Here is a 27462-nt window from a genome sequence, read left to right as displayed (position 1 = left end):
GCTATAAAATTAAGACTCTGCTTGCAGGCTGTGGCACTGTCTCTCCATCAGAAAGCAGTGTCCCACCTAGCCCCAGCTATATTCCCTTGTCTGTCTTCTTTAATCCTTCCCTGCCGCCCCTTAGGTTCACCCCTGGCCTTGCTGCGCCAACCACAGGGAAGGATTTTTGATGCAGCCCATTTAAGGCGACAGCTGGGCCCTGGGAACCAGGAGCTGCAGCTCTTCACAGGGTTCATTTCACCCTTGACCCAACGCTGGACCCTCCCCCTCGCTCTGCCAGCATGTGGTTTGAGGATTCGAGGTGAGTGTGAGTTTGTACGATAAATGTGCTAATTGCTGCCCACTGGCTCCCCTCTGTCCCAGAGGAACCCAGGGCTGTGAGGTCTGAGGTCCCGTCTCGGGCAGTCACCAGGTTAGACTCACTGTCCTGAGGGCAGATGTGCTGGAGCCCTGAGAGCCCGCAGCCCCTGGCTGGCTGCCCTCGTTGTCCAGGTCTGTGCTGTGGTCCTGCCATGGGGAGGTGGGCGATGGGAACCTCTGGTGGGGGAGGTGGGAGGATGGGGCAGGGAGGGCGGGGAGGAACAGCACCAACACTGCCCGCTGTACCCACCGCCCGGCCAGGGAAACACGGGACCGTGTGCATCACAGTGGCCGGGTGGTCCCTGGAACTGCCCCCACCACACCACACCCCCCCCCAAATCAGGAACCTTCTCTCCTCTGAGCCCTCACGCCCGCTCTGAGCTGACACGGTGAGCTTAGGAGTCTCAGACGTGGGCGTGAGTCCTCGCTGTGAGGGCCTGGGGCACGTGGCCCCTCCTGGAGCCCTGGCACTGTAGGAAATGGCCAGCATGGTCAGCTTCTGATGGGAGCGGTGGCTGAATCTCCCCAGGCACAGAGAAGGGAGGGGGAGGGATAGGATGTGAGACCAAGGACCCGTGGGCATGGGCCAGCATCAAGGTGGACATCCTGGAGGCACTGGACTCAGCTAGACGGGGGTGGGGGTGGGGCAACTAGAAAAGGCCTCAGTCCAATTTTCTTAAAGGGCCCAATGGGAGGACCTAGTAGACATGTCAGGAAACAGGTGAGCCCGGAGTACTCAGCCAATGAGGAGCCGGAGGAGGGCCCGGATAAATGGGCTGTGTTCCCGCCCCCGGGGGTGCCTGTACAAACTGCCGGCAGGTGGTCTGAGGAGACCCCGGTTACTTTGGGTTCTCAAGAGCATATTCAAGGTCTCCTTTCACCACACTTCTGTCTCCGAGTGTCATTAGAGTTGGGACAGGTGAGCATTTCTCACAGTCACTGTCTACAACGGGGTGTCCACAGTGCCCACTGCTCATGCCATGTGAGGTCAGGAGGGGGGAGCCTTGGTGCAGGCGGTGCCCGGTCCCAGACCTTGCTGAAGTGGCCATGGCCCTGCGTCTCACCTCTGCCTCCCGCTTCTCTCCGGACTCTGCCAGAGCCAGCGGGCAGCACCCTGGCCCAGCTGGGGGCACCCACGGCCCAGCCCTGGTACCCTCTGCTCTGAGCCCAGCGGGATGCGTTACTGTCTCTGCCTGGAATTCAGCTCAAGACGAATCAGTGTCTCTCCCAAGCCAATCCCAGACCCCATTACACAGAGCCCGCTCCCCACACCCCGAGGATGTGGCCGAGGCTGTGCCCACTGGTCCAGAGGCAACTGCCCACGGGGCCCGCTCCCCACTCAGAGCTGACCCTCCCTCCTCCTCTTAAATGAGGGGGGCAACCCCCTTCTGGATCCAGACACGGTCAGAGACCAGGCGGGTGGATCGGTCCTGAGGGCAGGCTGGTTGCCAGAGAGATGCGGCTTTATTCAGGAAGAGCTGGGGCGGGAGGTGGCTCCCTGGGGTCCACCTGTGGCCTCTTGGGCAAGGACATTAGACGCCAATGGCTGCGGGCATCTGACCCACCTCAGAGTCACTTGTGGGGGGCTCATGGGGAGACCTCAGAGTTGTCCATGGGGGGCATGGGAAGGGCCTTAGAGTCGTCCGAAGGGGGCAGGAGGGCAGGCCCGTCTTCAGTCACGGTGGGCAGGGCCTGGTAGGTCTGGGTCCAGTACTGCAGGTAGCTGCTCCTCAGGTGCTGTTTCAGGGACTGGCCGTCCATCTTCTTGTTAATCTCCAGGTAGTTGCCATTTTCCTGGGTGTAGGGATCCCACTGGGTGGGCACAGCCGAGTGGCCCTTGTTGGGGTCCCTGCACATGAGAGAAAGGCTGTGTGGGGTCTGAGGGCTCACGGGAGGCCTCCGTGCTGACCCGAACCACCAGGGCACCTCACTGTGTCCTGGGCACTGGCTGGGCATGTGCGTGTTCTGTGCCCAACCAGTAGCTCTATCCTCACACACAGATCGGGGTACTGAGGCTCAGGGAGGTCAAGTGTAGGACAGGGGACAGGCCTGTGGGGCCCAGGTGTCAGGAGGCCCGGCCCAGCCTCACCCGCCTTACCCAGTCCTGGCAAAGTTGGTCCAGTAGGCGATCATGGTGCGGGAGACAGTCCTGTCTTGGGGCCGGTAGCCCAGGGGGTTGTCGAAGGGCTTCCCAAACACGTACGGGAGGTCAGTGGTGTGGTCCGCGCCCACCCAGCTGGGTAACAACGGAATGCGAGTGGGGTGGGAGAACAGGTAGGTGTAGGTCCGGGCACTCCTGAGGAGGGAGGGACACGGCCCAGGTTGGCAGGGAGCTCACCTGGGCTGCCCACCCAGAGCTGGGCCCTGGAGGGAGGCCATGGGGAGAGCAGGGCGGGGCCGGGAAATCCCCGGACTCAGGAGGGCCCTGGGTCCCTGCACCCGGAAGGGAAGGCCGGGGGTTGTGGTTCTGGGATTTCAGGTGCATTCACTCTTCGCTCCACAAAGCCTATCGAGGCGTCTTCCCCCCTTTTCTCCGCAGATGAATTTGTGTCTTCGGCGGGAACAGAGCTGTGCCGCCCCATGAAGAGCTCAAGTTCCTGTGGTTGCGACAAGCTTTCTGCCTACACTTCCCGGGCATCGTCTTCTCTCCCTTCCGAGGAAGCATCCCTAACATCCTTTTCATTTTCATTGGAGGTTGACCAGGTGGCCGCAGGCCAGAGTTGTTTTGAATGTTGGCCAACTCCAAACCCACAACAGAGAGCATCCCCCTGTGTCTGTCCCCCTCAGCCTGGGGGCTGCGGGGAGGCTGCAGACACTGCAGGGGAGGCCTGTGAGCTGAGTGAATGGGGGACTTACAACCCGGTGGATAGAGCACCTGACTTAATCTGAAAAGTAACCCTATCATTTTCAGTCTTAGAACACATATACTGATGTGAATAGGGGTTAAGTTTTCATAAGTTTCCTTTGAAGGCCTGTGCAAAGCAATGAAGGAGGTGACTCAGCTGTGCATCCAGCAAGCAGAACCGACAAGCAGGGACAGACAGACACACCAGGAGTCAAAACATCATCTCCTCCACATCATCTTTTCCCCATCATCTCATCCACAGCATCTCCTCCACATCATCTCATCCACATCATCTCATCCACAGCATCTCCTCCACAGCATCTCATCCACAGCATCTCATCCACAGCATCTCCTCCACATCATCTCCTCCACATCATCTCCTCCACATCATCTCCTCCACATCATCTCATCCACAGCATCTCCTCTACATCATCTCATCCACAGCATCTCCTCCACATCATCTCATCCACAGCATCTCCTCCACATCATCTCATCCACAGCATCTCATCCACAGCATCTCATCCACATCATCTTTTCCCCATCATCTCCTCCACATCATCTCCTCCACATCATCTCATCCACATCATCTCATCCACATCATCTCATCCACATCATCTCATCCACAGCATCTCCTCCACATCATCTCCTCCACATCATCTCATCCACATCATCTCATCCACATCATCTCATCCACAGCATCTCCTCCACATCATCTCCTCCACATCATCTCATCCACATCATCTCATCCACATCATCTCATCCACAGCATCTCCTCCACATCATCTCCTCCACATCATCTCCTCCACATCATCTCATCCACAGCATCTCCTCCACATCATCTCCTCCACATCATCTCCTCCACCTCATCTCCTCCACATCATCTCATCCACAGCATCTCCTCCACATCATCTCATCCACAGCATCTCCTCCCCATCATCTCATCCACATCATCTCCTCTACATCATCTCATCCACAGCATCTCCTCCACATCATCTCCTCCACATCATCTCCTCCACAGCATCTCCTCCACAGCATCTCCTCCACAGCATCTCCTCCACATCATCTCATCCACAGCATCTCCTCCACAGCATCTCCTCCACAGCATCTCCTCCACAGCATCTCATCCACAGCATCTCCTCCACAGCATCTCATCCACATCATCTCATCCACAGCATCTCATCCACAGCATCTCCTCCACAGCATCTCCTCTACATCATCTCATCCACAGCATCTCATCCACAGCATCTCATCCACAGCATCTCCTCCACAGCATCTCCTCCACAGCATCTCATCCACAGCATCTCCTCCACAGCATCTCCTCCACAGCATCTCATCCACATCATCTCATCCACATCATCTCCTCCACATCATCTCCTCCACAGCATCTCATCCACAGCATCTCATCCACATCATCTCCTCCACAGCATCTCATCCACATCATCTCATCCACAGCATCTCATCCACAGCATCTCATCCACATCATCTCATCCACAGCATCTCATCCACATCATCTCCTCCACATCATCTCATCCACAGCATCTCCTCTACATCATCTCATCCACAGCATCTCCTCCACATCATCTCATCCACAGCATCTCCTCCACATCATCTCATCCACATCATCTCCTCCACATCATCTCATCCACAGCATCTCCTCCACAGCATCTCATCCACATTATCTCCTCCACATCATCTCATCCACATCATCTCTTGTGTTGACTATAATCGCTGAAGTCTGTGGACCCCCAGGGCTGCACGTAGCATCCTAGCCCCCTCCCCTCTATAGTCCTGTCCCTGCACCTGCTGGATCACAGGATTTGAATGCTTGTAAGCGCCCTGTCTTCTTGGTTGGCTGCCTTCTCAATAAAGGCCTCATAGGATTCCACCGGCCTTCGTTACTAGACACAGGGACAGGCAGCCTGAGCCCAACCGGGGTTTCCCAGTAGCAGGAGGAGGGCTCTGTAAAGGCCCCTGAGCTGGGAGGTGAGGAGGGCCCTTCTCCAGTCTCCTCAGGCCTGGGCAAGGCAGATGGTGCAGGCACCGCTGGGTCCCCACACGACTCTCCCAGGCCTCCCTGACCCCTGAGTCTCCCAACCGGGGAGGCATCGCTGGGCAGGTGCGTGACCCAGGTGGGCCTCCCCTGCCCCGGCCCTCACTTGGCGCTGGCTCTGTGCTGGGCCACAGCCATCTTCGTGGGCATCAGGAAGAAGACGTCGGTCTCAAAGTCCACCACCGTCTTCTTCTTGGCCTCCTGAGAGGAGTCCTGGGCCCAGGACGCCGTGTAGAAGTCAAAGGTCGCGTTGGCACCTCTGGGCCCCTTGGCGAAGGTGAGCCCTCTGACCAGCTTGAAGAAGTCCTCCCTGCAGGGACAAGCCGGCACAGGACCCTGGACCCAGGTCAGCAGGAGGCATCCCCCCGGCGCCCTGCCAGGGTCATGCAGATGGCCCCCTACTCCTGCCAACCTCCCTCTCCAGCTGATGCCTCCCCAATAGGCCTCCGGGAACCGTCCTGGGCCTGCGCCCCACTCACCCCGTGACGGTCTGGTTGTCCACGTTGACGGCCGGCATGTCAACAGTTGCAAAGATGTGGCCGTCCATGTTGTTGGTGCCAGCGATGTAGTCGATGTCGGCCGCGTTGGCGAAAAGGTTGATGGGGTCGTCAGGGATGAAGTCTCCATCAATGACAGGCAGGAGGCCCACGTAGTGCACTATGGGGTCTGAGTGGAGAGCAGGGATCCTCGCACCTTCCAGAGCCACTTTCCAGGCCCCAGGCCCAGGGACAGCCCCTTTCTCCTCGGATCCAGACTCAGCCTGTCCCCTGACATGGGGCCCGGATCATTCCATGTCCTGGGCTTCCCTGCGCGTGTGGAGCAGCTTCCCTGGCCCCGTCCGCCCGATGTCCCCTCTCCCCAGGGTGGCAGCCCAGACTGTGTGCAGACGGCCACAGGCTCCCTGGGCCACACCGTCCCGCTGACAGCCACTGCGCCTGAGCTCCCTAAGAGTGGGTGCAAATGACCGTTTCTGCCCATTGTTGGGGGACAAGGTGCACCAGCTTCCCAAAGGGGTCAGGACCCAGGGAGGATCAGAGGGAGGGATGGCGCCCGCGGCACAGCCAGTCGAGGCCACGGAGGCAACCAAGGCCCTGGCGGCACGGGGCTCCCAGGGACGCCATGAGTGGGTGACAGGCCCGACAGCAGCCCCTCAATCCTCACTTTTTTGGGAGCATGTCCGTCACCCCAGGTGGAGCCCCACTCACACTCCTTGCCCACCAGGGGTATCTTATAGGCCAGCGTCAGAGCCCGGGGGTCGGTGACCTTCAGACACTCAGCCATCCTGGCGGTATCGTCCAGGGGGCAGCCCACCTTCTTGGCGATCTGGAGGTTTGTAAGGGAGACTGTCATTGGGACCAGGACAGGGCATGGAAAGGAGGTAACCCGAGACCTCCCACACCGCAGCTCCCCTTTACCCCCTTGGCCCAGGAGAGAGGGTCCTTCTGGATGGCCCAGGAGGCCAGCGCCACGCCGCTCTGGCTGATGGCTCGCCGGATGAGGCCCTTGTTGTAGGGAGAGAGGGTCTGCGACACACAGAGGTCCTGTCACCATGGCCTCGCCTCTCCTGCTCACATGGGCTCCATCAAGCACAGCTAGACTGTCAGCTTCATGCTGTTCCCCACAGCCCCCATCAGTTCCCCTAACCCCTATCAGCTCCCCCAGTTCCCATCAGCTCTCCAGCCCTCTGTCAACTCCCACCAGCCCCTATCAACTCCCCCCAGCTCTCCCTCAACACCCTGAAAAGAAGGGCCCCCTTCTAGGGACCCCAGACCTGCAGATTAACGCTGGCACCCCCGGCTGATTGCCCAAAGATGGTGAGGTTGTTGGGGTCCCCCCCGAAGGCCGCAATGTTCCTCTTCACCCACGCGATGGCCATGTGCTGGTCCCGAAGGCCGTAGTTACCTGGGGCGGGTGGGGGAGCCCATGAGGGACTGGGGTGGGGGCAGAGCTTCCTCCATGTGGAGACCCCTGTCAAGCCCCAGGATGGCGCACGGCGGGTCCCAGGAGGCTGTGGAATGAGGTGCTGGAGGGGGTGGGGCTCAGGCAGGGGACCAGGAACAGGAGGGCCAGGCTGCTCATCTCTCCCTGACACCGTCCCTCTTGTTCTCTGTCCGTCCTACGGTTCTGTGTCCCCAAGTCACCACTTCAGTGTCTCATCCTCTGTCTCTCCCTGGTTCCCTGTCCCCGCTCCTTGGTCTCCCTGGGTCCCTGTCCCCGCTCCCTGGTCTCCCTGGGTCCCTGTCTCCGCTCCCTGGTCTCCCTGGTCCCTGTCCCCGCTCCCTGGTCTCCCTGGGTCCCTGTCCCCGCTCCCTGGTCTCCCTGGGTCCCTGTCCCCGCTCCCTGGTCTCCCTGGGTCCCTCTCCCCGCTCCCTGGTCTCCCTGGGTCCCTGTCCCCGCTCCCTGGTCTCCCTGGGTCCCACTCCCCGCTCCCTGGTCTCCTTGGGTTCCTGTCCCCGCTCCCTGGTCTCCCTGGGTCCCTCTCCCCGCTCCCTGGTCTCCCTGGGTCTCTGTCCTCACTCCCTGGTCTTCCTGGGTCCCTGTCCCTACTGCCTGCTCTCCCTGAGTCCATGTCCCCACTCCCTGCTCTCCCTGGGTCCCTGTCCCCGCTCCCTGGTCTCCCTGGGTCTCTGTCCCCGCTCCCAGGTCTCCCTGGGTCCCTGTCCCCGCTCCCTGGTCTCCCTGGGTCTCTGTCCCCGCTCCCTGGTCTCCCTGGGTCCCTGTCCCCGCTCCCTGGTCTCCCTGGTCCCTGTCCCCGCTCCCTGGTCTCCCTGGGTCCCACTCCCCGCTCCCTGGTCTCCTTGGGTTCCTGTCCCCGCTCCCTGGTCTCCCTGGGTCCCTCTCCCCGCTCCCTGGTCTCCCTGGGTCTCTGTCCCCGCTCCCTAGTCTTCCTGGGTCCCTGTCCCCGCTGCCTGCTCTCCCTGAGTCCCTGTCCCCACTCCCTGGTCTCCCTGGGTCTCTGTCCCCGCTCCCTGGTCTCCCTGGGTCCCTGTCCCCGCTCCCTGCTCTCCCTGGGTCCCTCTCCCCGCTCCCTGGTCTCCCTGGGTCCCTGTCCCTGCTCCCTGGTCTCCCTGGGCCCCTGCCTGGCTGCTGGCAGCCTCTTCTCTCGCTACACCTGCCTATGAGCTCCTGTGTCTCACTCTCCATCCCCAGCTTCCTGCGCTGCCAGTAGAATTCTGGGTCTTTCTGGGAGACTCTCAGGAGCTGTTGGGAGAATCCGATGCTGAAGGGACCCCCACCAGCTCCCTCACCCCCGGCCCAGGCGCCCGGCACACCTGGCAGGTGGGCGTCCCCAGTGCTGAGGAAGCCCAGCGGCCCGAGGCGGTAGTTGAAGGTGACCACGATGACGTTGCCCCGCGTGGCGATCTCCTCCCCGTCGTATAGGTAGTCAATGATGTAGTTGAACCCTTGGCTGGACCCAAAGAGGAAGCCTCCTCCGTAGATCCAGATCATGACAGGCAGGTTCTGGGAAACTGAGGCAGGAAGCAGGCCCGGTGACCCCAGCTGACCCCTCCCCATCCCCTCTGGGTGCTTGTTTCAGGGAATTTCAGCTCTGGAGCCCACACACCCAAGGGGCGGGGCAGGGCTGGGCCTCTGGCTGCCTGGGTGCTTTCTGCAGGATTCAGGGACCTGGAGGCCATGGGGTGGGGGATGCACCTTCCTTCCGGCCCTGGGGGACCCAGATGTTGAGGTAGAGGCAGTCCTCGGAGCCCCTGGTGTTCAGTTGGGTGAGAGTGATTTGCAGGCATTTCTGCTTGAAGTCCTTAGCCTTCAGGGTCCCTGTGGGTGAGACAAGAGGGTTGGCATGAGCATGGTGACCCCACCGCCACCCCGGGCACAGGGCCAGCCCAGCCCCCACCCCCACTCCCACCTTGCCAGCCGGGGTGCCGCTGGGGGTTCTCCAGGGCCTGGGGCGGGGCGGCGAAGGGGATGCCCTTGAAGATGTCCACAGAGCGGCCGCCGATGCCCAAGAGGCCGAGCTTCTTGTTGACGCCCTCCACGAAGCCCCCTTCCGTGTGCACCACGCCCAGCTGGGGAGAGGGCAGGCTCAGGGGCGCAGGCGGGGCGGGCCAGCGGGGTGGGGTGACCCCAGCAGGTTCTAGGGGTCCAGACAGCCTCCAGGAGGGGCCCAATCACGCCTGCCTGGAGCTGTGGGTTCCTGTGGAAGCCTCGCCCTCACCCCTGGCAGGGCCCTGAGGGAAGAGATCCTGTAGGTGCCCTGAGGCTCCCGACTCCCCCTGGAGGGGCCAGACCAAGGTCCAGCTCCGGGTTGAACCAGACTGAGATCCAGACTCCTGTTCCGACGCCGGGGCTGTGATGGGCAAACTGCCGGCCTGCTCAGGGCCCAGCGCCCTTTTGAGCCGGGCCATGGCCACCCCCGGGCAGAGGGCGAGCCCAGGGCCCTGGAGGCCCAGGCAGATGCGCAGATCAGCCCTGAGGGCCCAGTGACTCTGGGGCTGCGGGGCAGGGGCCTTGTTTGTGTTGGTGAAAGGGCCCCTGTGTGCCCTGGAGCGCCTGGCCAGCCCTTCCTCCTGGTCCTGACATTGGAGCTCCTGGGCGTCCTGGCTGTCAGCTGCGCGGCGCCAGCCTGTGAGCGCGAAGGCAGGAGCGCAGAGGAAGGGCCAGGGAAGCGCTGGGCTGGCTGTGGGCTCTCGGGGGCTCTTTGTGCCAGCGCCCACCTGCCTGCCCCCTCCGAGCCGTCCCAGGTCCCAGGCCGGGTTAGGGGAGCGGAAGGTCCCCGCTGTGTCCACTGGACTCTCGCTTACCTTTGCTGCGCTCACTACTGCCAAGCAGCAGGCGAGGCCTAGGACAGCCAGCTCCGGGCGCCCCATGGTGCGTGGCCCTGCCTCGGGGTGGCTCTGCCTCGGGGTGGCCCTGCCTCCAGCCCATGGGTATTTATGGGGCGGGAGCCATCCGGGAGCCATCTGGAAGCCAGGTCTGGCAGCTGCCTGTGGTTGGTTCCCTTCCCCTCCTCCTCCCTCTGCCCCTTCCTCCAGGCAGTATTCCCTAGGCCAGGATAACTGCTGTTCCCAGCCAGGCTCAGGGCCAAGGTCATGCCTCTGTGGGCACACACACTCAGACACACACATGCATGCATAGCGCTGTTTCCAGGCAGGTTCAGGCTTGGCCAAGGTCACAGAGGTGTGTGCACACACATACACACACATGCACACACGTGTGCACAGGTGCAGGGATGATCAGCCTTGCACATGATCTGCTGTTCCCTGGTGCCTGTTGCACTCGGTGCACCGGGGCCGCTCACTGGGAATAGTCAGGTGGCCCAGGCCAGGGGTACAGGGGCTCAGCTGGGAGCACAGTGCCCTGCATGGTGGCTCCTTTACAAGGGCCCGGGCTCACCCCAGAGAAGTGGGCCTGCTTCCCTCCAGGCCCTGCCTGGCCCCCACCTGGAGCTCCGGAGCTCAGCAAAGGGAGGTCATAGGGCATGGGCGTGTGGCTTCCGGGACAGAGAGGGCTGTGTGCTCCTGGGCAGCCACCTGGCTGCGCCTGGGTCCGAGGGCCCACTGGTGAGCAGCCGAGCTGGGTGTGGGGTCCCAGAGCAGCACAGGGGGGTGATCCTGCCCTCAGGGAGGGCACACCTCACACTCAGCACCAGCAGCCCTGGGAGGCAGGACTGGAGGCTCAGGTGGGCACAGGTGGGGAGGGAGGGGGCTCCCGCCCAGCCTGGTGGCTTCCCTGAGGAAGAGGAAGCTCCTGGCTTCAGAAATGCACCACGACCTGGGGCACAGCAGAGAGACAGAGAGGGGGACAGACAGAGGGAGGGACAAACAGAGGGAGGGACAGACAGACAGAGGGAGAGACAGAGGGAGAGATAGACAGGGGAGAGACAGACAGAGGGAGAGACAGACAGAGAGGTGGACAGACAGAGGGAGAGACAGACAGAGGGACAGACAGAGAGAGACAGAGAGGGAGAGACAGACAGAGGGAGAGACAGACAAAGGGAGAGACAGACGGAGAGGGGGACAGACAGAGAGGGGGACAGACAGAGGGAGAGACAGAGATAATGGGGACACGGAGAGACAGAGGAGAGACAGGGATAATGGGGATGCGGAGAGGCAGAGGAGAGACAGGGATAATGGGGACACGGAGAGACAGAGGAGAGACAGGGATAATGGGGACGCGGAGAGACAGAGGAGAGACAGGGATAATGGGGACACGGAGAGACAGAGGAGAGACAGGGATAATGGGGACGCGGAGAGACAGAGGAGAGACAGGGATAATGGGGACGCGGAGAGACAGAGGAGAGACAGGGATAATGGGGACGCGGAGAGGCAGAGGGAGGGAGAGCTGAGAGGAGTGTGTGAGAGCAGAAGGGCGCGTGTGGCTCGGGGAGCGTGTCTCACTCGGGACCCAGAGGAAGCTCCAGGGACACAGCCAGGGGTTCCTGCCTTTGTGGCATTGGCAGCACTGCCCACTCCAGGGATGGGGTGCGTTCAGGGCCCGGGGACGGCACAGCCCTCCCCGGCCAGCAGCCTCTCACCTGGGCCCCGCAGCCCTTCGCTGCCAGGAGCCGGTGCTTGTCCGCAGGCCACAGCCCGGCTGACGTCACGCCTGGGGCTGTTGGAGAGTGGGAATTTTTGAGCATTCCAGAGAGGCCATGGACTATGCCCCAGATAGAGTTGTCGGTGCTGACACTAGGCCAGGCCTTGAGATAGGGTCTCATGGCCCCTTCCCAGCACGTAGGCCTTCTGTCATAGAACACTGTCAGCTTTCTGAAGAACAGGATGACCCTGTGAATAACATGGTCGTCATTGGCATGATCCTGACGTTGCTTGGGAAAAACTGTTTTGTCTTGGGTTACTTGTTCTGTAAAAACCGGATGTGGTTAATGGGCTTAAAAGCGGTCCTACACAAAGGGTCGCTGCTGCTCTCTGGTCTCCCTGCTGGAGAATGGCAGAGCAGTCGCCGGGTCGCCCGGCCACCCGGCTAATAAAGACTCCCTAAATTTTAATTTGGTCTGGGCTCCAGTGGTCGTTCACTCGCATCCGCTCCACAACAGGGCTGCCCAGCACCACATGGATCCACAGACACCGGCCAAGCTGGCTGCCCACTGACCCAGAGCCCAGGTCTCCTGGGATGGAGTGGGGAGGCGGCAGGACAGTGGGCAGCAGGAGCCGGGCAGGCCGGGCCGGGAGGGTGAGGACCGGGGAGCAAAGGGCTTGAGGGTGCGTTTGTTAACAGCCCGAGTGCCCATCAGTAGACGAGTGGATAAAAAGCTGTGGTACATTTCCACCAGGGATTACTAAATAGCAGTAAAAAGAAGGAACTCTGACCCTTTGGGACAGCCGGGAGGGACCTGGAGAGTACCACGCTGAGCGAAATAAGCCAGTGGGAGGAAGACAAGTATCACATGATCTCACTCATATGGAATCTAAGGAATCAAACTGATGAATAAACAGAACCATAGACATGGACGCATGGAACAGAAGGACAGATCTCAGAGTGAAGGTGGAGGGAGGGCAGGAAGAGATGAATCCAGAATTTCTGTGCATCTATGCCGGGCCCCTGGACACAGGCAATAGACGGGGAAGGCCTGGGGTGGGAGCTGGCTGGAGAGGGGGAGAAGGGGAAATGGCAGACATCAACAATAAAATCAAATTTACAAATAAATAAAATAGGCCCCAGCTGGTTTGGCTCAGTGGTTCCATCAGTGGACTGAAGGGTCCCAGGTTCGATTCCAGTCCGGGGCCCGTGCCCGGGTTGTGGGCCTGATTCCCAGTAGAGTGTGTGTAGAAGGCAGCCAACCAATGGTTCTCTCTCATCATGGATGTTTCTGGCTCTCTCTCCTGCTCCCTTCCTCTCTGAAATAAAAAATATATACATTTTCAAAGTAAAATAAACCAAATAGCCCGGCCGGTGTGGTACAGTTGGTTGAGTGTCTTCCCATGCACCAACAGGTCGCCCTTTGCATTCCATCAATGCACATGCAGTCCTCAATCCCCAGTAGGGGCCGAGCAGGAGGGAGCCGGTCCATCCTCTATAATAAAAGGCTAATGTGGAAATTGTTCCCACAGGAGTCTGACCAAGTAGGAGTTTCAACGGCTCCCTGTGGTGTGCACTGACCACCAGGGAGCGGCGTGGAATGAAGAAAGGCCCTGATTGGCAGACAGCAGGGGGTGTGGGTATGGGCGGGGTGGGGAGGGGAGGCCCCAATCGGCCCTGGTCACCGGCCAGGCCTAGGGACCCATCAGTGCACGTATTTCCTGCACCAGGTCTCTGGGGTATCTATCAGATCCATGTTTCTCTCTCTCCTTCCCTCTCTAAAAACAAAATCAATTTTTAAAAATGACAGAAATATTTAGAATAGGCAAATAGATTGAGACAGGAAGTAGAATATATTAACAGGACTGGGGGAGGGGAGTTACTGGGAATGGGTACAAAGTTTCTGTTTGGAGCGATGAAAAGTTTTGGAACTACAGAGGGGTAATGGTAGCATATTAGTGTGATTGCAATTAATATCACTGAACTGAAGTCGTATAAATTGTTAAACTAGAGTATTTTCTGTTACGTGTATTTTACCCCAATGGTTTATTTTTAAATGTATTTTTATTGATTTCAGAGAAGAAGGAAGAGGGAGTGAGAAATAGAAACATCAATGAAGAGAGAGAATCATTGATCGGCTGCCTCCTGCAAGCCCCCTACCAGGGACCTAGCCCACAACCTAGTAATGTGCCCTTGATCAGAATCAAACTCGGGACCCTTCAGTCCTCAGGCCAATGCTCCATCTGCTGAGCCAAACCAGCTAGGGCTTACCCAGGTTTTTAAAAAACAACACTTGCAAGGACCAACTCCTGACCCAGGACGGGGCTGCCTGCCTCTGGAGGAAGAGGGGAGTGTGGCTGGGCTTGTGGTTCCTGCTGCCCAGGAGGAGGAATTCGTGGATTTTAAGTTCAGATGGGAACCCACCAGCACTAAGTGGGGGATTGTGGACAGATCAGAGCCTGCCACTGGGAAGGTGAGGCGGGGAGTCCTGGCCAGTGGCCTCTGTTGGGGGATTTTGCATTCTGTTCTCCAGGGGCCGGGCCTTCCTTTACCGATTGGAACCCTCCGGGAACCCTGTCCTGGGAAGGCCTCTCAGGCGGCGTTGTGTCTGGGGAAGTGTGGAGAGTGGCTACAGCATTTGGACAGGTTCAAGCCTCGGACGAATAAGAGGGCAGGTTTTCTCGTGGCAAAGCCACATGCCAAGTCCCCGCTGGGAGGGCAAAGCCCTCCCAGCACAATTATAGCCAAAGGTTATGGTTGTAAGCTTGACCATATGGTCTGAAACTGTGGTCCCACCTGGCTAAGTGATGTAGGCTGTGGAGGTGCAGCAAGTGTTGCAAAAACAAAGCTTGATAGAGTTCAGGTGCATGTAATTGAGTAGATTTAAAATCCGAGAGAACAATGTAAATATCTTGAGCACTTTTCCTCATGGAATCTGAGTATAAAATAAAGACTTGGCTTGCAGGCTGTGGCTCTGTCTCTTCATCTGAGAGCAGTATCCCACCTAGCCCCAGCTTTATTCTCTTGTCTGTTTTCTTTAATCCTTCACTCCTCCCCCCTCCTCCCCCCCCCCCCCCCCCACCGCCTCAGGTTCACCCCTGGTCATGCAGAGCCAGCCACAGGGAAGGATTTGTGATGCAGTTTATTGAAGGCGACAGCTGGGCCCTGGGAACCAGAGCTGCAGCTCTTCACAGGGTTCCTTTCACCCAGGACCAGGTGCTGGACCGCCCTGCTTACTCTGCTGGCACGTGGTCTGAGGAGTCCCAGGTGAGTGTCGGTTTGCAGGATAAACGTGCTGATTCCTGCTCCCTGGCTCCCCTCTGGCCCAGATGAACCCAGGGCTGTGAGGTCTGAGGTCCCGTCTCGGGCAGTCACCAGGTTAGACTCACTGTCCTGAGGGTAGACGGGCTGGAGCCCTGAGAGCCCGCAGCCCCTGGCTGGCTGCCCTCGTTGTCCAGGTCTGTGCTGTGGTCCTGCCATGGGGAGGTGGGCGATGGGAACCTCTGGTGGGGGAGGTGGGAGGATGGGGCAGGGAGGGCGGGGAGGAACAGCCCCAACACTGCCCGCTGTACCCACCGCCCGGCCAGGGAAACACTGGACCGTGTGCATCAGGGTGGCTGGTTGTCAGGAACCTTCTCTCCTCTGAGCCCTCGCCATGCCCCTGGGGGACTAACGAAGGGAAAGGTGGAAGAAAGTCCTCCCCTCCACCCCCAGAAACCTGACACGGGGAGCTTTGGAGCTTCAGACCTGGGATTGAGTCCTTGCTGTGAGGGCCTGGGCACATGACCTCTCCTGGGGCCTAGTAACTGTCTACAGCGGGGTGTCCACAGTGCCCACCGCCCGGGCCATGTGAGGTCAGGATGGGGGAGCCCTCGGTGCAGGCGGTGCCCGGTCCCAGACCTTGCTGAGGTGGCCATGGCCCTGCGTCTCACCTCTGCCTCCAGCTCCCCTCCAGACTCTGCTAGAGCCAGCGGGCAGCACCCTCGCCCAGCCGGGGGCACCCACGGCCCAGCCCTGGTACCCTCTGCTCTGAGCCCAGCGGGATGCGTTACTGTCTCTGCCTGGGATGCAGCTGGAGGTGAATGCAATTCTCTCCCAGGCCATTCCCAGACCCCGTTACACAGAGCCCGCTCCCCACTCCGCGCTGACCCTCCTCTGACCCTCTCTCCTCCTCTGAAATGAGGGGACACCCCACTTCCTGAGCCAGACACGGGCAGAGACCGGATGGGCGGCTGCAGTCATGAGTGCAAAGCGGGTTGCCAGAGAGAGATGCGGCTTTATTCAGGAAGAGCTGGGCGGGAGGTGGGCTCCCTGGGTCCCACCTGTGGCCTCTTGCGCAAGGACATTAGAAGCCAATGGCTGAGGGCATCTGAGCCCCCTCAGAGTCAACAGTGGGGGGCTCAGGGGCGGCGTCAGAGTCGTCCGAGGGGGGAACGGGGGCGGCGTCAGAGTCGTCCGAGGGGGGCACGGGGGCGGCGTCAGAGTCGTCCGAGGGGGGCACGGGGGCGGTGTCAGAGTCGTCCGAGGGCGGCAGGGGGGCGGCCCCGTCTCCGGTCACGGTGGGCAGGGCCTGGTAGGTCTGGGTCCAGTACTGCAGGTAGCTGCTCCTCAGGTGCTGCTTCATGGACTGGCCGTCCATCTTCTTGTTAATCTCCAGGTAGTTGCCATTTTCCTGGGTGTAGGGATCCCACTGGGTGGGCACAGCCGAGTGGCCCTTGTTGGGGTCCCTGCACATGAGAGAAAGGCTGTGTGGGGTCTGAGGGCTCACGGGAGGCCTCCGTGCTGACCCGAACCACCAGGGCACCTCACTGTGTCCTGGGCACTGGCTGGGCATGTGCGTGTCCTGAGGCCCAGCCAGTACTCCCCTCCCCTCTCCTCTCTTCCTTTTGTTCTTTTTAACCTGCTCCAGAGATATCATTCCATTTATTTCAATGGAGAATCAAAAGGAGGGGGAGAGACAGAGAGAGAGAGCAACATTGAAGTGAGAGAGACACATCCCCAACAGGCCCAACCAGGGCCAGGGATTGAGCCTGCAATGAGGCATGGGCCCTAGATGGGAATCCAACCCGGGACCCTTCAGTACACTGGCCCAGGCTCTATCCACTGAGCCAAACCAGCCAGGGCCCAGCCAGTACCTCCTATCCTCACACACAGAGGGGGGTACTGAGGCTCAGGGAGGTCAAGTGTAGGACAGGGGACAGGCCTGTGGGGCCCAGGTGGCAGGAGACCGGCCCAGCCTCACCCGCCTTACCCAGTCCTGGCAAAGTTGGTCCAGTAGGCGATCATGGCCTGGGAGACAGTCCTGTCTTGGGCCCGGTAGCCCAGGGGCGTGGCGAAGGGCTTCCCAAACACGTACTGGAGGTCATCGGCGTGGTCGGCGCCCACCCATTTGGGGTAGACTGGCATGCGAGTGGGGTGGGAGAACAGGTAGGTGTAGGTCCGGGCACTCCTGAGGAGGGAGGGACACGGCCCAGGTTGGCAGGGAGCTCACCTGGGCTGCCCACCCAGAGCTGGGCCCTGGAGGGAGGCCATGGGGAGAGCAGGGCGGGGCCGGGAAATCCCCCAACTCAGGAGGGACCTGGGTCCCTGCACCCGGAAGGGAAGGCCATGGGGTTATGTGTTCTATAAATTGAGGTGTCTTCCTTCCTTTTCTTCTGCAAATGAATTTGTGTCCTTCATCGGATGGGACAGGCATTTACCTCAGAGGCACTAACGCAGCCATTAGAGACCCATGTACTGCCTTGTTGCTGCAAAGCTTTCTGCCTACACTCCCGAGGCATCGTTTTCTCTCCCTTCCGTGTCAGCATCCCTAACTTAGGTTTTGTTTTCACGGGAGGTTGACCAGGTGGCCGCAGTTTGAATGTTGGCCAACTCCAAACCCGCAGCAGAGACCATCATCCCCGTTCTGTCCCCTTCAGCGTGGGGGAGGCGGGCAGGCTGCGGGCGCTGCCAGGGGAGGCCTGAGGGCTGAGGAGGGCTCTGTAAAGGCCCCTGAGCTGGGAGGTGAGGAGGGGCCTTCTACAGGCCGTCAGGCCAGGGCAAGGCAGATGGTGCAGGCACCGCTGGGACCCCACACGGCTCTCCCGGGCCCCCCTGACCCTTGAGCCGCCCACCGGGGAGGCCTTGCTGGGCAGGTGTGTGACCCAGGTGGGCCTCCCCTGCCCCGGCCCTCACTTGGCGCTGGCTCTGTGCTGGGCCACGGCCATCTTCGTGGGCATCAGGAAGAGGATGTCGGTCTCAAAGTCCACCACTGTCTTCTTCTTGGCCTCCTGGGAGGAGTCCTGGGCCCAGGACGCCGTGTAGAGGTCAAAGGTGGCGTTGGCACCTCTGGGTCCCTTGGCAAAGGTGAGCCCTCTGACCAGCTTGAGGAAGTCCTCCCTGCAGGGACAGGCTGGCACTGGACCCTGTAACCGGGGCCGCGGGAGGCATCCCCCCCACAACCCTCACCCCAGGGCCCTGCAGATGGCCCGCTACACCTGCTGGCCTCCTCCCTCAGCTGATGCCTCCCGAAGGGGCCCCCAGGCACGCCCTGGGCCCTGCGCCCCACTCACCCCATGACGGTCTGCTTGTCCTTGTCAATGGCCGGCAGGTCAATGGTGGCAAAGAGGTGGCCGTCCATGTTGTTGGTGCCAGCGATGTAGTCGATGTCAGCCGCGTTGGCGAAAAGGTTGATGGGGTTGTCGGGGATGAAGTCTCCGTCCACGACGGGGACGAAGCCCAGGTAGTGCAGCAAGGGGTCTGCGTGGAGAGCAGCAGGAGTGCAGGGGGCGGTGAGTGAGTGAGTGAGTGAGTAGAGGACAGAGTGATCAGTCCTCTAGCCCAGTGGTCGGCAAACGGCGGCTCACGAGCCACATGCGGCTCTTTGGCCCCTTGAGTATGGCTCTCCCACAAAATACCACGTGCGGGCGCGCACGTCCAGTGCGATTGAAACTTCGTGGCCCACGCGCAGAAGTCGGTTTTGGGCCTGGGCCAGTCTATTTTGAAGAAGTGGCGTTAGAACACTCAAGGGGCCAAAGAGCCGCATGTGGCTCGCGAGCCGCGGTTTGCCGACCACTGCTGTAGTCCACAGGCACTCGGTCTGTTCCTTAAAATTGGGTGCAAATGACTGTATGTGGCATGGTTGGCATTGGCCCAAATATACATCAGTTTCCCAAAGGCGTCAGGACCCAGGGAGGGTCAGAGGGAGGGATGGCGCCCTCCGCACAGGGCCAGCCCTCAGACCTGGCACTTCCTTGCTCCTTTGGGAGCATGGCCGTCCCCCCATGTGGAGCCCCAACTCACACTCCAGGCCCACCAGGGGCAACTTATAGGCCAGCGTCAGCGCCCGGGGGTCGGTGACCTTCAGACACTTGGCCATCCTGGCGGTATCGTCCAGGGGGCAGCCCACCTTCTTGGCGATCTGGGGGTGGAGGAGACAGGTAGGTGAGGCCAGAGCGGGGCAGAGAGGGATGGGATCCAGGACAGGGCATGGAAAGGAGGTCACCCGAGCCCCTCTCCCACTGCAGCTCCCCTTTACCTGCTTAGCCCAGGAGAGAGGGTCCTTCTGGATGGCCCAGGGGGCCAGCGCCACGCCGCTCTGGCTGATGGCTCGCCGGATGAGGCCCTTGTTGTAGGGAGAGAGGGTCTGCGACACACAGAGGTCCTGTCACCATGGCCTCGCCTCTCCTGCCCACCCGGGCTCCACCAAGCACAGCCAGACTCAGCATCATGCCGATCCCCACAGCCCCATCAGCTCCCCCAGCCCCCATTAGCTACCCCAGCCCTCATCAATTCCCCCAGTTCCCATCAGCTCCCCCAGCCCCTGTCAGGTCCCCTAACCCCCGTCAGCTCCCCCAGTTCCCACCAGCTTCCCAGCCCCCGTCAGCTCCCTTAGCCCCCGTCAGCTCCAAGCCCCCATCAGCTCCCCTCAGTCCCCCGACAACACCCTGGGAAGAAGTCCCGCCCTCCCGGGTTCCCCAGACCTGCAGAGAGACGCTGGCACCTCCAGCCGATTCCCCAAAGATGGTGATGTTGTTGGGGTCCCCCCCGAAGGCCGCAATGTTCCTCTTCACCCACGCGATGGCCATGTGCTGGTCCCGAAGGCCGTAGTTACCTGGGGCGGGTGGGGGAGCCCATGAGGGACTGGGGTGGGGGGAGAGCTTCCTCCATGTGGAGACCCCTGTCAAGCCCCAGGATGGCGCACGGCGGGTCCCAGGAGGCTGTGGAATGAGGTGCTGGAGGGGGTGTGGGCTCAGGCAGGGGACCAGCAGCAGGAGGGCCAGGCTGCTCACCTCTCCCTGACACCGTCCCTCTTGTTGTCTGTCTGTCCTACAGCTCTGTGTCCCCAAGTCACCACTTCAGTGTCTCATCTTCTGCCTCTTTCTGGGCCCCTCCCCGCTCCCTGGTCTCCCTGGGTCCCTGTCCCCGCTCCCTGGTCTCCCTGGGTCCCTGTCCCCGCTCCCTGGTCTCCCTGGGTCCCTCTCCCCGCTCCCTGGTCTCCATGGGTCCCTGTCCCCGCTCCCTGGTCTCCCTGGGTCCCTGTCCCCGCTCCCTGCTCTCCCTGGGTCCCTGTCCCCGCTCCCTGGTCTCCCTGGGTCCCTGTCCCCACTCCCTGGACTCCCTGGGTCCCTGTTCCCGCTCTCTGGTCTACCTGGGTCCCTCTCCCCGCTCCCTGGTCTCCCTGGGTCCCTGTCCCCGCTCCCTGGTCTCCCTGGGTCCCTGTCCCCGCTCCCTGGTCTCCCTGGGTCCCTGTCCCCGCTCCCTGGTCTCCCTGGGTCCCTGTCCCCGCTCCCTGGTCTCCCTGGGTCCCTGTCCCCGTTCCCTGGTCTCCCTGGGTCCCAGCCTGGCTGCTGGCAGCCTCTTCTCTCACTACACCTGCCGATGGGCTCCTGTGTCTCACTGTCCACCGCCAGGTTCCTGGCTTTGGGAATAGAATCCTGGGACTTTCCAGGTTCTGTGAGGAGTTGATTGGGATTGAGGGGTGCTGAAGCACCCCCCACCAGCTCCCTCACCCCCGGCCCCAGGCGCCCAACATACCTGGCAGGTTGGCGTCCCCAGTGCTGAGGAAGCCCAGCGGCCCAACGCGGTAGTTGAAGGTGACCACGATGACGTTGCCCCGCGTGGCGATCTCCTCCCCGTCGTACAGGTAGTTTTTGAGGACGTTGGCCCCTTGGCCGGACCCCATGAGGAAGGCTCCTCCGTAGATCCAGATCATGACAGGCAGGTTCCGGGAAACTGAGGCAGGAGACAGGCCCGTTGACCCCAGCTATCCCCTCCTGATCCCTCTGGGTGCTTGTTTCAGGGAATTTCCGCTCTGGAGCCCTCCCCGCCCCCCCACACCCAAGGGTCTGGGCAGGGCTGGGCCTCTGGCTGCCTGGGCGCTTTCTGCAGGTTTAGGGAACTGGGGGGCACAGGGGGGCGCACCTTCCTTCTTGCCCTGGGGGACCCAGATGTTGAGGTAGAGGCAGTCCTCAGAGCCATAGGTGTTGTCCTGGGTGAGAGTGGCTTGCAGGCATCGCTTCTTGAAGTCCTTGGCCTTCAGGGTCCCTGTGGGTGACCAGGGGGCCTGGCATGAGGATGGTGGCCTCTGGGGACCCTATTCCGAGTACGCCGGATATTCCAGGCCACTCTCAGTGTGGTAATCTTAATCGGGCTATCCAAGGACTATGCGCAAGTACAAGATCACCGTGCGTGCCATGCGCATGCATGCTCTTCTATAACCCAAAATACTGGCAAAAAGCCTCTTTTGTGTGAGTAGCATAAGGTTGTGACCAGCAGGCGCGGCTGCCCAGCGAGGCTGTAGCTCTAAGGATGGCTCCTGTATAACTAGCTCCTATGCAGGAGGCTTCTGCTTTGAGGGAAAGATGTGTTGTTACCCAGCCGGTGTGCGTCTCCCTGCTGTGTGGGGCTTTGCTTTGAAGCACTGTTTTTGGCTAATGGTTCCTTGTTAGCAGTGGCTACGTGGCCATTAGCTTTACAGTAAAGATTCTCTTCTATACCCACACCTTCTCATGGCTTCTCCGTCTACCGCCCGAGGTCCAGTAAGGCCCAGCCACTGGCAGAGGGGCTCGGACTGACAGTTGGCGAAGTGGAGCAGAGGATAAAGGAGGAACTGAGGTCCCAACAGTTAGTACAGCGAGCAGGGTTCAAGGAGGAACTGGCTCTGACCCTTGGCGCTGTGCGGGGGTTCAGAAGTGTGAGCGGCTACGGAGCGGGTGCTCCCACACTTGGCGTAGTCCCCAGGATGGAGCAGTGAGTCCTCTCTGACATGCCCCACCCACCACCCCGGGCACAGGGCCAGCCCAGCCCCCACCCCCCACTCCCACCTTGCCAGCCGGGGTGCCGCTGGGCGTTCTCCAGGGCCTTGGGCGGGGCGGCGAAGGGGATGCCCCTGAAGATGTCCACAGAGTTGCCGCCTAAGAGGCCGAGCTTCTTGTTGACGCCCTCCACGAAGCCTCCTTCCGTGTACACCGCGCCCAGCTGCGGAGAGGGACAGGCTCAGGGGGCGCAGGCTGGGCGGGCCAGCGGGCTGCGGCGATCCCAGCAGGCTCTAGGGGCCCAGACACAGCTTCAAGGGGGGCTGACCTGTACCTGAGACCAGGGCCACCACCTGCCCACGTTACTGAGGAGCAGCTTGCTGCCTGCCCCCGCCCCCGCCCCCGGGGATGCCCTGCCCCTGAATCTCAGAGGGAGCTGCTTTAACAGGTGGGCATGTTTCTGCTCAGCGAAGCCTTCCCACAAGGCTGTAAGAGGCCGGGGGAGGTTTGGATTCTGGCCTAGCTGTGACCATGAGCCTCAGTTTCCCTGTCTGTAAGATGGGTGACCGCAGTGTGTCCTGCTGGGCCCGTTAGCTTGTCCAGCTGTCGGCAGTGGTAGCCGTTCGTGGGCACTGAATGCTTCATGCCCAGCTGTGAGCTCCTGGAGCGGGGCCTTTCTTCTCCCCGTGCCCGCACCCGTCCTGTGAGCTGTGCTCCCTGCTGGAAAAGGCCCCCCCACTGCCCTCCCAGGCCATCGGAGCCTCTGCTGGGTGTCCAGCCCCCTCACTGCGCTGGCCCCACGGGGGCCTACAGTCCCCATCCGCCAGTGCCTGGCCCGGCGCTCATCTACCCCGTCCCCGGAGGGAACAGCTTTCCTGCTCGAAGTCGCCCTGCTGGGGCGGCTGTGTGATCAGAGCCAGGCTCCCACCCTCCATGCTGCCCTCACCCGCCCCGGGCGGCTGGGGCAGGTGGCAGCTTCCCAGCTCTCCCGTGCTGGGTTCCAGGTGCACAGGGCAGGGCAGCCCCGCACCCCAGGCCAGGCCCAGGCGGGGTGGGAGGGGGTTGCTGAAATTGGAGAGAAGGGGCCAGGTGCTTTGGGCAGGGGCTCTCTCTCTCTCTCTCTCATCTCAGGATGAGCCTCCAGTGCCAGGCCTCCAGGCGTTTTTCCTGACCAGCCTCCGTGGCTGCTGGGAAGGGGCAGAGGGCCAGGTCTGCCTGGGGAACTGGGTCACCTCACATACGTGTCTCTGTGTGACTGAGGTCGTCCTGAAGGCCCCAGCAGGGAGGGCCAAGGGCATAGGGACCCTGGCCCTGTGGGCAGTGTGTGTGTGTGTGTGTGGGGGGGGGGGGGGGACGAGATGGCACGGCTGCTGGAGCCGTGTGGAAATAACCCGGTTCCTTCAGGCTTCAGAAAAGGACTCCCCCAAAGAAAGAGAGGGACCTCCTGGTGGCAGAGGCCCAGTCTCTGAACTTCCGGGGGACAAGGGCAGGTCCCTGGGGCAGCAGGGTGAGGGAGCAGGGTGAGGGAGCAGGGTGAGGGCTGGAGGAGCAGCAGCATGGTGGGGCGTGGGGCCCCCAGTCACGCCTGCCTGGAGCTGTGGGTGCCTGAGGAAGCCCCGCCCTCACCCCTGGCAGGGCCCTGAGGGAAGGGATCCTGTAGGTGCCCCGAGGCTCCCGACTCCCCCTGGAGGGGTCCGGCCACTGGCAAGCAGGTGGGTGTTTTCCCCTCTTGGGGGCCGGGGGCCGGGCTCCGGGTTGAACTAGACCAGAGATCGGCAAACCGCGGCTCGCAAGCCACATGCGGCTCTTTGGCCCCTTGAGTGTTCTAACGCCACTTCTTTAAAATAGACTCGCCCAGGCCGAAACCCGAATTCTGCGCATGGGCCACGAAGTTTCAATCGCACTGTGCGTGTGCGCCCGCACGTGGTATTTTGTGGAAGAGCCACACTCAAGGGGCCAAAGAGCCGCATGTAGCTCGCGAGCCGCGGTTTGCCGACCACTGAACTAGACCGAGGTCCAGACTCCTGTTCCGACGCCGGGGCTGTGATGGGCAAACTGCCGGCCTGCTCAGGGCCCAGCGCCCTTCTGAGCCGGGCCATGGCCACCCCCGGGCAGAGGGCGAGCCCAGGGCCCTGGAGGCCCAGGCAGATGGCAGATCAGCCCTGAGGGCCCAGTGACTCTGGGGCTGCGGGGCAGGGGCCTTGTTTGTGTTGGTGAAAGGGCCCCTGTGTGCCCTGGAGCGCCTGGCCAGCCCTTCCTCGTGGTCCTGACATTGGAGCTCCTGGGCGTCCTGGCTGTCAGCTGCGCGGCGCCAGCCTGTGAGCGCGAAGGCAGGAGCGCAGAGGAAGGGCCAGGGAAGCGCTGGGCTGGCTGTGGGCTCTCGGGGGCTCTTTGTGCCAGCGCCCACCTGCCTGCCCCCTCCGCGGAGCCGTCCCAGGTCCCAGGCCGGGTTAGGGGAGCAGAAGGTCCCCGCTGTGTCCACTGGGCTCTCACTTACCTTTGCTGCGCTCACTACTGCCAAGCAGCAGGCGAGGCCTAGGACAGCCAGCTCCGGGCGCCCCATGGTGCGTGTGCCTGATCGGGGTGGCCCTGCCTCCAGCCCGTGGGTATTTATGGGGCGGGAGCCAGCCTGTGGAGGGTCCCCTTTCCCTCCTCCGACCTCTGCCCCTTCCTGCAGGGTGGCCACACTCCAGGTGGTGTACGTGGGACCAGCACAGCTGTCATTTCCAGCCTGGCGCGGGCTGGGCCAAGGTCAGGCAGGTGTGCGTGCACACACATGCACACACACACACACACGCACACACATGTGCACCGGTGCAGGGATGGTCCGCCTTTCCCAGGAGCCGCTATTACCAGGAGCTGGTGCCCTCGGTGCACCTGCGAAGGTTACTGGGAACAGAGGCAGATGGCACAGGCCAGGCCCTGTCCCAGCACCACATGACGCAGGCCAGAGTGGCTGCCCACTGACCCAGAGCCCAGGTCTCCTGGGATGGAGTGGGGAGGCGGCAGGACAGTGGGCAGCAGGAGCCGGGCAGGCCGGGCCGGGAGGGTGAGGACCGGGGAGCAAAGGGCTTGAGGGGTGTGTTTGTTAACAGGCCTCTGGCAGCTAGTCCCGTTCTGAGAGCCTGTTCTGTAGGAAGCAATCCTGAGGTTGTGCAGATGGCCAATGCGGCCACCGATGAGCAGAGAGATGCCAATTACAACCACAGTGTCAATCAGCTCGCACCGCCTAGAGGGCCACCGTCAGCAAATCAACAAAGAACAAGGGCTGGCGGGGTGTGGAGAAGAGGGAACCCTCGTGCCCTGCGGGTGGGATGGGGGCTGGTGCGGCCACTGTGGGGAACAGTATGGAGCTGCCTCAAACAATTGAAAACGGGCCCTGACCAGTTTGGCTCAGTGGATAGAGCGTCGGCCTGCGGACTGAAGGGTCCCAGGTTCGATTCCGGTCAAGGGCATGTACCTTGGTTGCGGGCACATCTCCAGTAGGGAGTGTGCAGGAGGCAGCTGAATCGATGTTTCTCTCTCGTCGATGTTTCTGACTATCCCTCTCCCTTCCTCTCTGTAAAAAATCAATAAAATATATTTTAAAAATTTTTTTTATAATAATTTTTTAAAATATATTTAAAATAATTAAAAATGGAACTGCCGTTTGACCCAGCGATCCCCCTTCTGGGAATATCCTAAGATTCCTTAGGCACTAATCAGAATGAATGTGTGCACCCCTGTGTTCCTAGCAGATTATTTACAATAGCCACCATCTGGAAACAGCCCGAGTGCCCATCAGTAGACGAGTGGATAAGAAAGCTGTGGTACATTTACACCATGGATTACTAAATAGCAGTAAAAAAGAAGGAACTCTTACCCTTTGAGACAGCCAGGAGGGACCTGGAGCGTATCATGCTGAGCGAAATTAAACAGTGGGAGAAAGACAAATATCACGTGATCTCACTCATGTGGAATCTAATGAACCAAATAAACTGACGAATAAACAGATCCATAGACATGGACGCATGGAACAGAAGGACAGATCTCAGAGTGAAGGTGGAGGGAGGGCAGGAAGAGATGAATCCAGAATTTATGTGTGTAGATGCAGGGCCCCTGGACACAGGCAATAGACAGGGGAAAGCCTGGGGCAGCGTAGGGTGGGAGCTGGGTGGAGAGGGAAAAAGGGGGGAAATGGACATCTGTAATACTCTCAACAATAAATTGAAGAAAAATATACTCAGCTGGTGTGGGTTAGAGGTTGAGTATCCATCTATGAAGCAGGAGGTCACAGTTCAATTCCCGGTCAGGGCACATAGCCGGGTTGCAGGCTTGATCCCCATTAGGGGGTGTACAGGAGGCAGCTGATCCATGATTCTCTCTCATCATTGATGTTTCTATCTCTCTCTCCCTCTTTCCTTCTCTCTGAAATCAATAAAAATATATGTTAAAAAATAAAATTGTTCAGCTGGTGTGGCTCAGTAGTTGAGCGTGTTCGTTGCATACACCGATAGGTTGCGGGTTTGATTCCCAGTCAGGGCACATGCTGGGAATGTGGGCTGGATCCCAGTAGAGGGCATGCAGGAGGCAGCCAATCGATGTTTCTCTCTCTCTCCCTTCCCCTGTCTGAAGTCAATAAAAACATCCTATCTAATAAAGAGGGAATATGCAAATTGACCATCACTCTGTCACAAAGATGGCAGCGCCCATAGCCACAAGATGGCGGCACCCAGTCCTCTCAGCCCCAACGGAGTCCCCCAGTCCCGGGGGGGGGGGTGGCCGCTGAGAGCGGGCAGCGTGAGCGGCCTGGTGGAATGCTTGCTTCATCGCTATGGCAATGAGGCAAGCGTTCCACCCTGGCTGCGGAGGGCCTCTGGGCAGCGGGCATGGAGTGGCCTGGGGGGCGACGGGGGCGGGGGAACGCTTGTGTCTTCACCCCAGTGACAAGTGTTCTCCACCTGGCCGTGGAGGGCCTCTGGCCAGGCTGGGCGGGGAATGCTTGCATCGTTGCAGGCCGGGCTGAGGGACCCCCCCATCCCATGCTCTGGGCCTCTAGTGTGTGTGTGTGTGTATATATATATAACCCTGCTGGTGTGTTAAGATCTTCATTTTTAAGAAATTAAATTGATTAAAGGAGGTAATTCTGAATGGGGGACGGGGACTGGTGTGCTGCGATGCTCTGGGCAGTGTTGTTTATAGGCATTGAGGAGGAAGGGAAGAGGGCCGTGCCCTGTGTTTTAATGACGGGGGTGGTTGCTCACTTCGCATGTGTACATGTGCCTGCACAGGGCCGGCGACACAGACGCTGAGTGAGCTTGCCCGGAAGTATCCAGAGGAGGCGACAGTGTCCCGCAGAGAGAAATCCCCGCTGGCTTCTGTAGCAAGTGGGGTGCTTCCTGCTAACCTTGCTTTAGGGAGCTGACTTTAGGGGCATTCATTTCACCCAGAGAAGATGCGGCCGATGTTTGAAGGCCAGCAAAGATGCTCTCCCT

General features: G+C 60.6%; 2 protein-coding genes across 2 annotated transcripts; both read right to left on the bottom strand.

Moving 5' to 3' along the window:
- Positions 1-1903: 1903 nt before the first annotated feature.
- On the bottom strand, positions 1904-10084 carry LOC129151602 (bile salt-activated lipase-like). The gene is made up of 11 exons (XM_054726967.1): positions 10019-10084; positions 9124-9283; positions 8910-9032; positions 8528-8725; positions 7027-7157; positions 6671-6778; positions 6461-6578; positions 5735-5921; positions 5362-5565; positions 2459-2656; positions 1904-2209 (listed from the first exon to the last, which is right to left on the bottom strand). Exons 1-11 carry the CDS (start codon positions 10082-10084, stop codon positions 1948-1950), a joined length of 1755 nt encoding a protein of 584 aa, XP_054582942.1. The 3' UTR covers positions 1904-1947.
- Positions 10085-16050: 5966 nt separating this feature from the next.
- Positions 16051-24551, bottom strand: LOC103296156 (bile salt-activated lipase). The gene is made up of 11 exons (XM_054726964.1): positions 24486-24551; positions 22058-22211; positions 21156-21278; positions 20769-20966; positions 19715-19845; positions 19270-19377; positions 19035-19152; positions 18305-18491; positions 17928-18131; positions 17005-17202; positions 16051-16480 (listed from the first exon to the last, which is right to left on the bottom strand). Exons 1-11 carry the CDS (start codon positions 24549-24551, stop codon positions 16099-16101), a joined length of 1869 nt encoding a protein of 622 aa, XP_054582939.1. The 3' UTR covers positions 16051-16098.
- Between the last annotated feature and the right edge of the window lie 2911 nt (positions 24552-27462).

This window comes from Eptesicus fuscus, chromosome 15 (genome assembly GCF_027574615.1).
Source record: "Eptesicus fuscus isolate TK198812 chromosome 15, DD_ASM_mEF_20220401, whole genome shotgun sequence".
Taxonomy (NCBI): Eukaryota; Metazoa; Chordata; class Mammalia; order Chiroptera; family Vespertilionidae; genus Eptesicus; species Eptesicus fuscus.
This window is presented reverse-complemented; position numbering and strand designations above follow the sequence as displayed.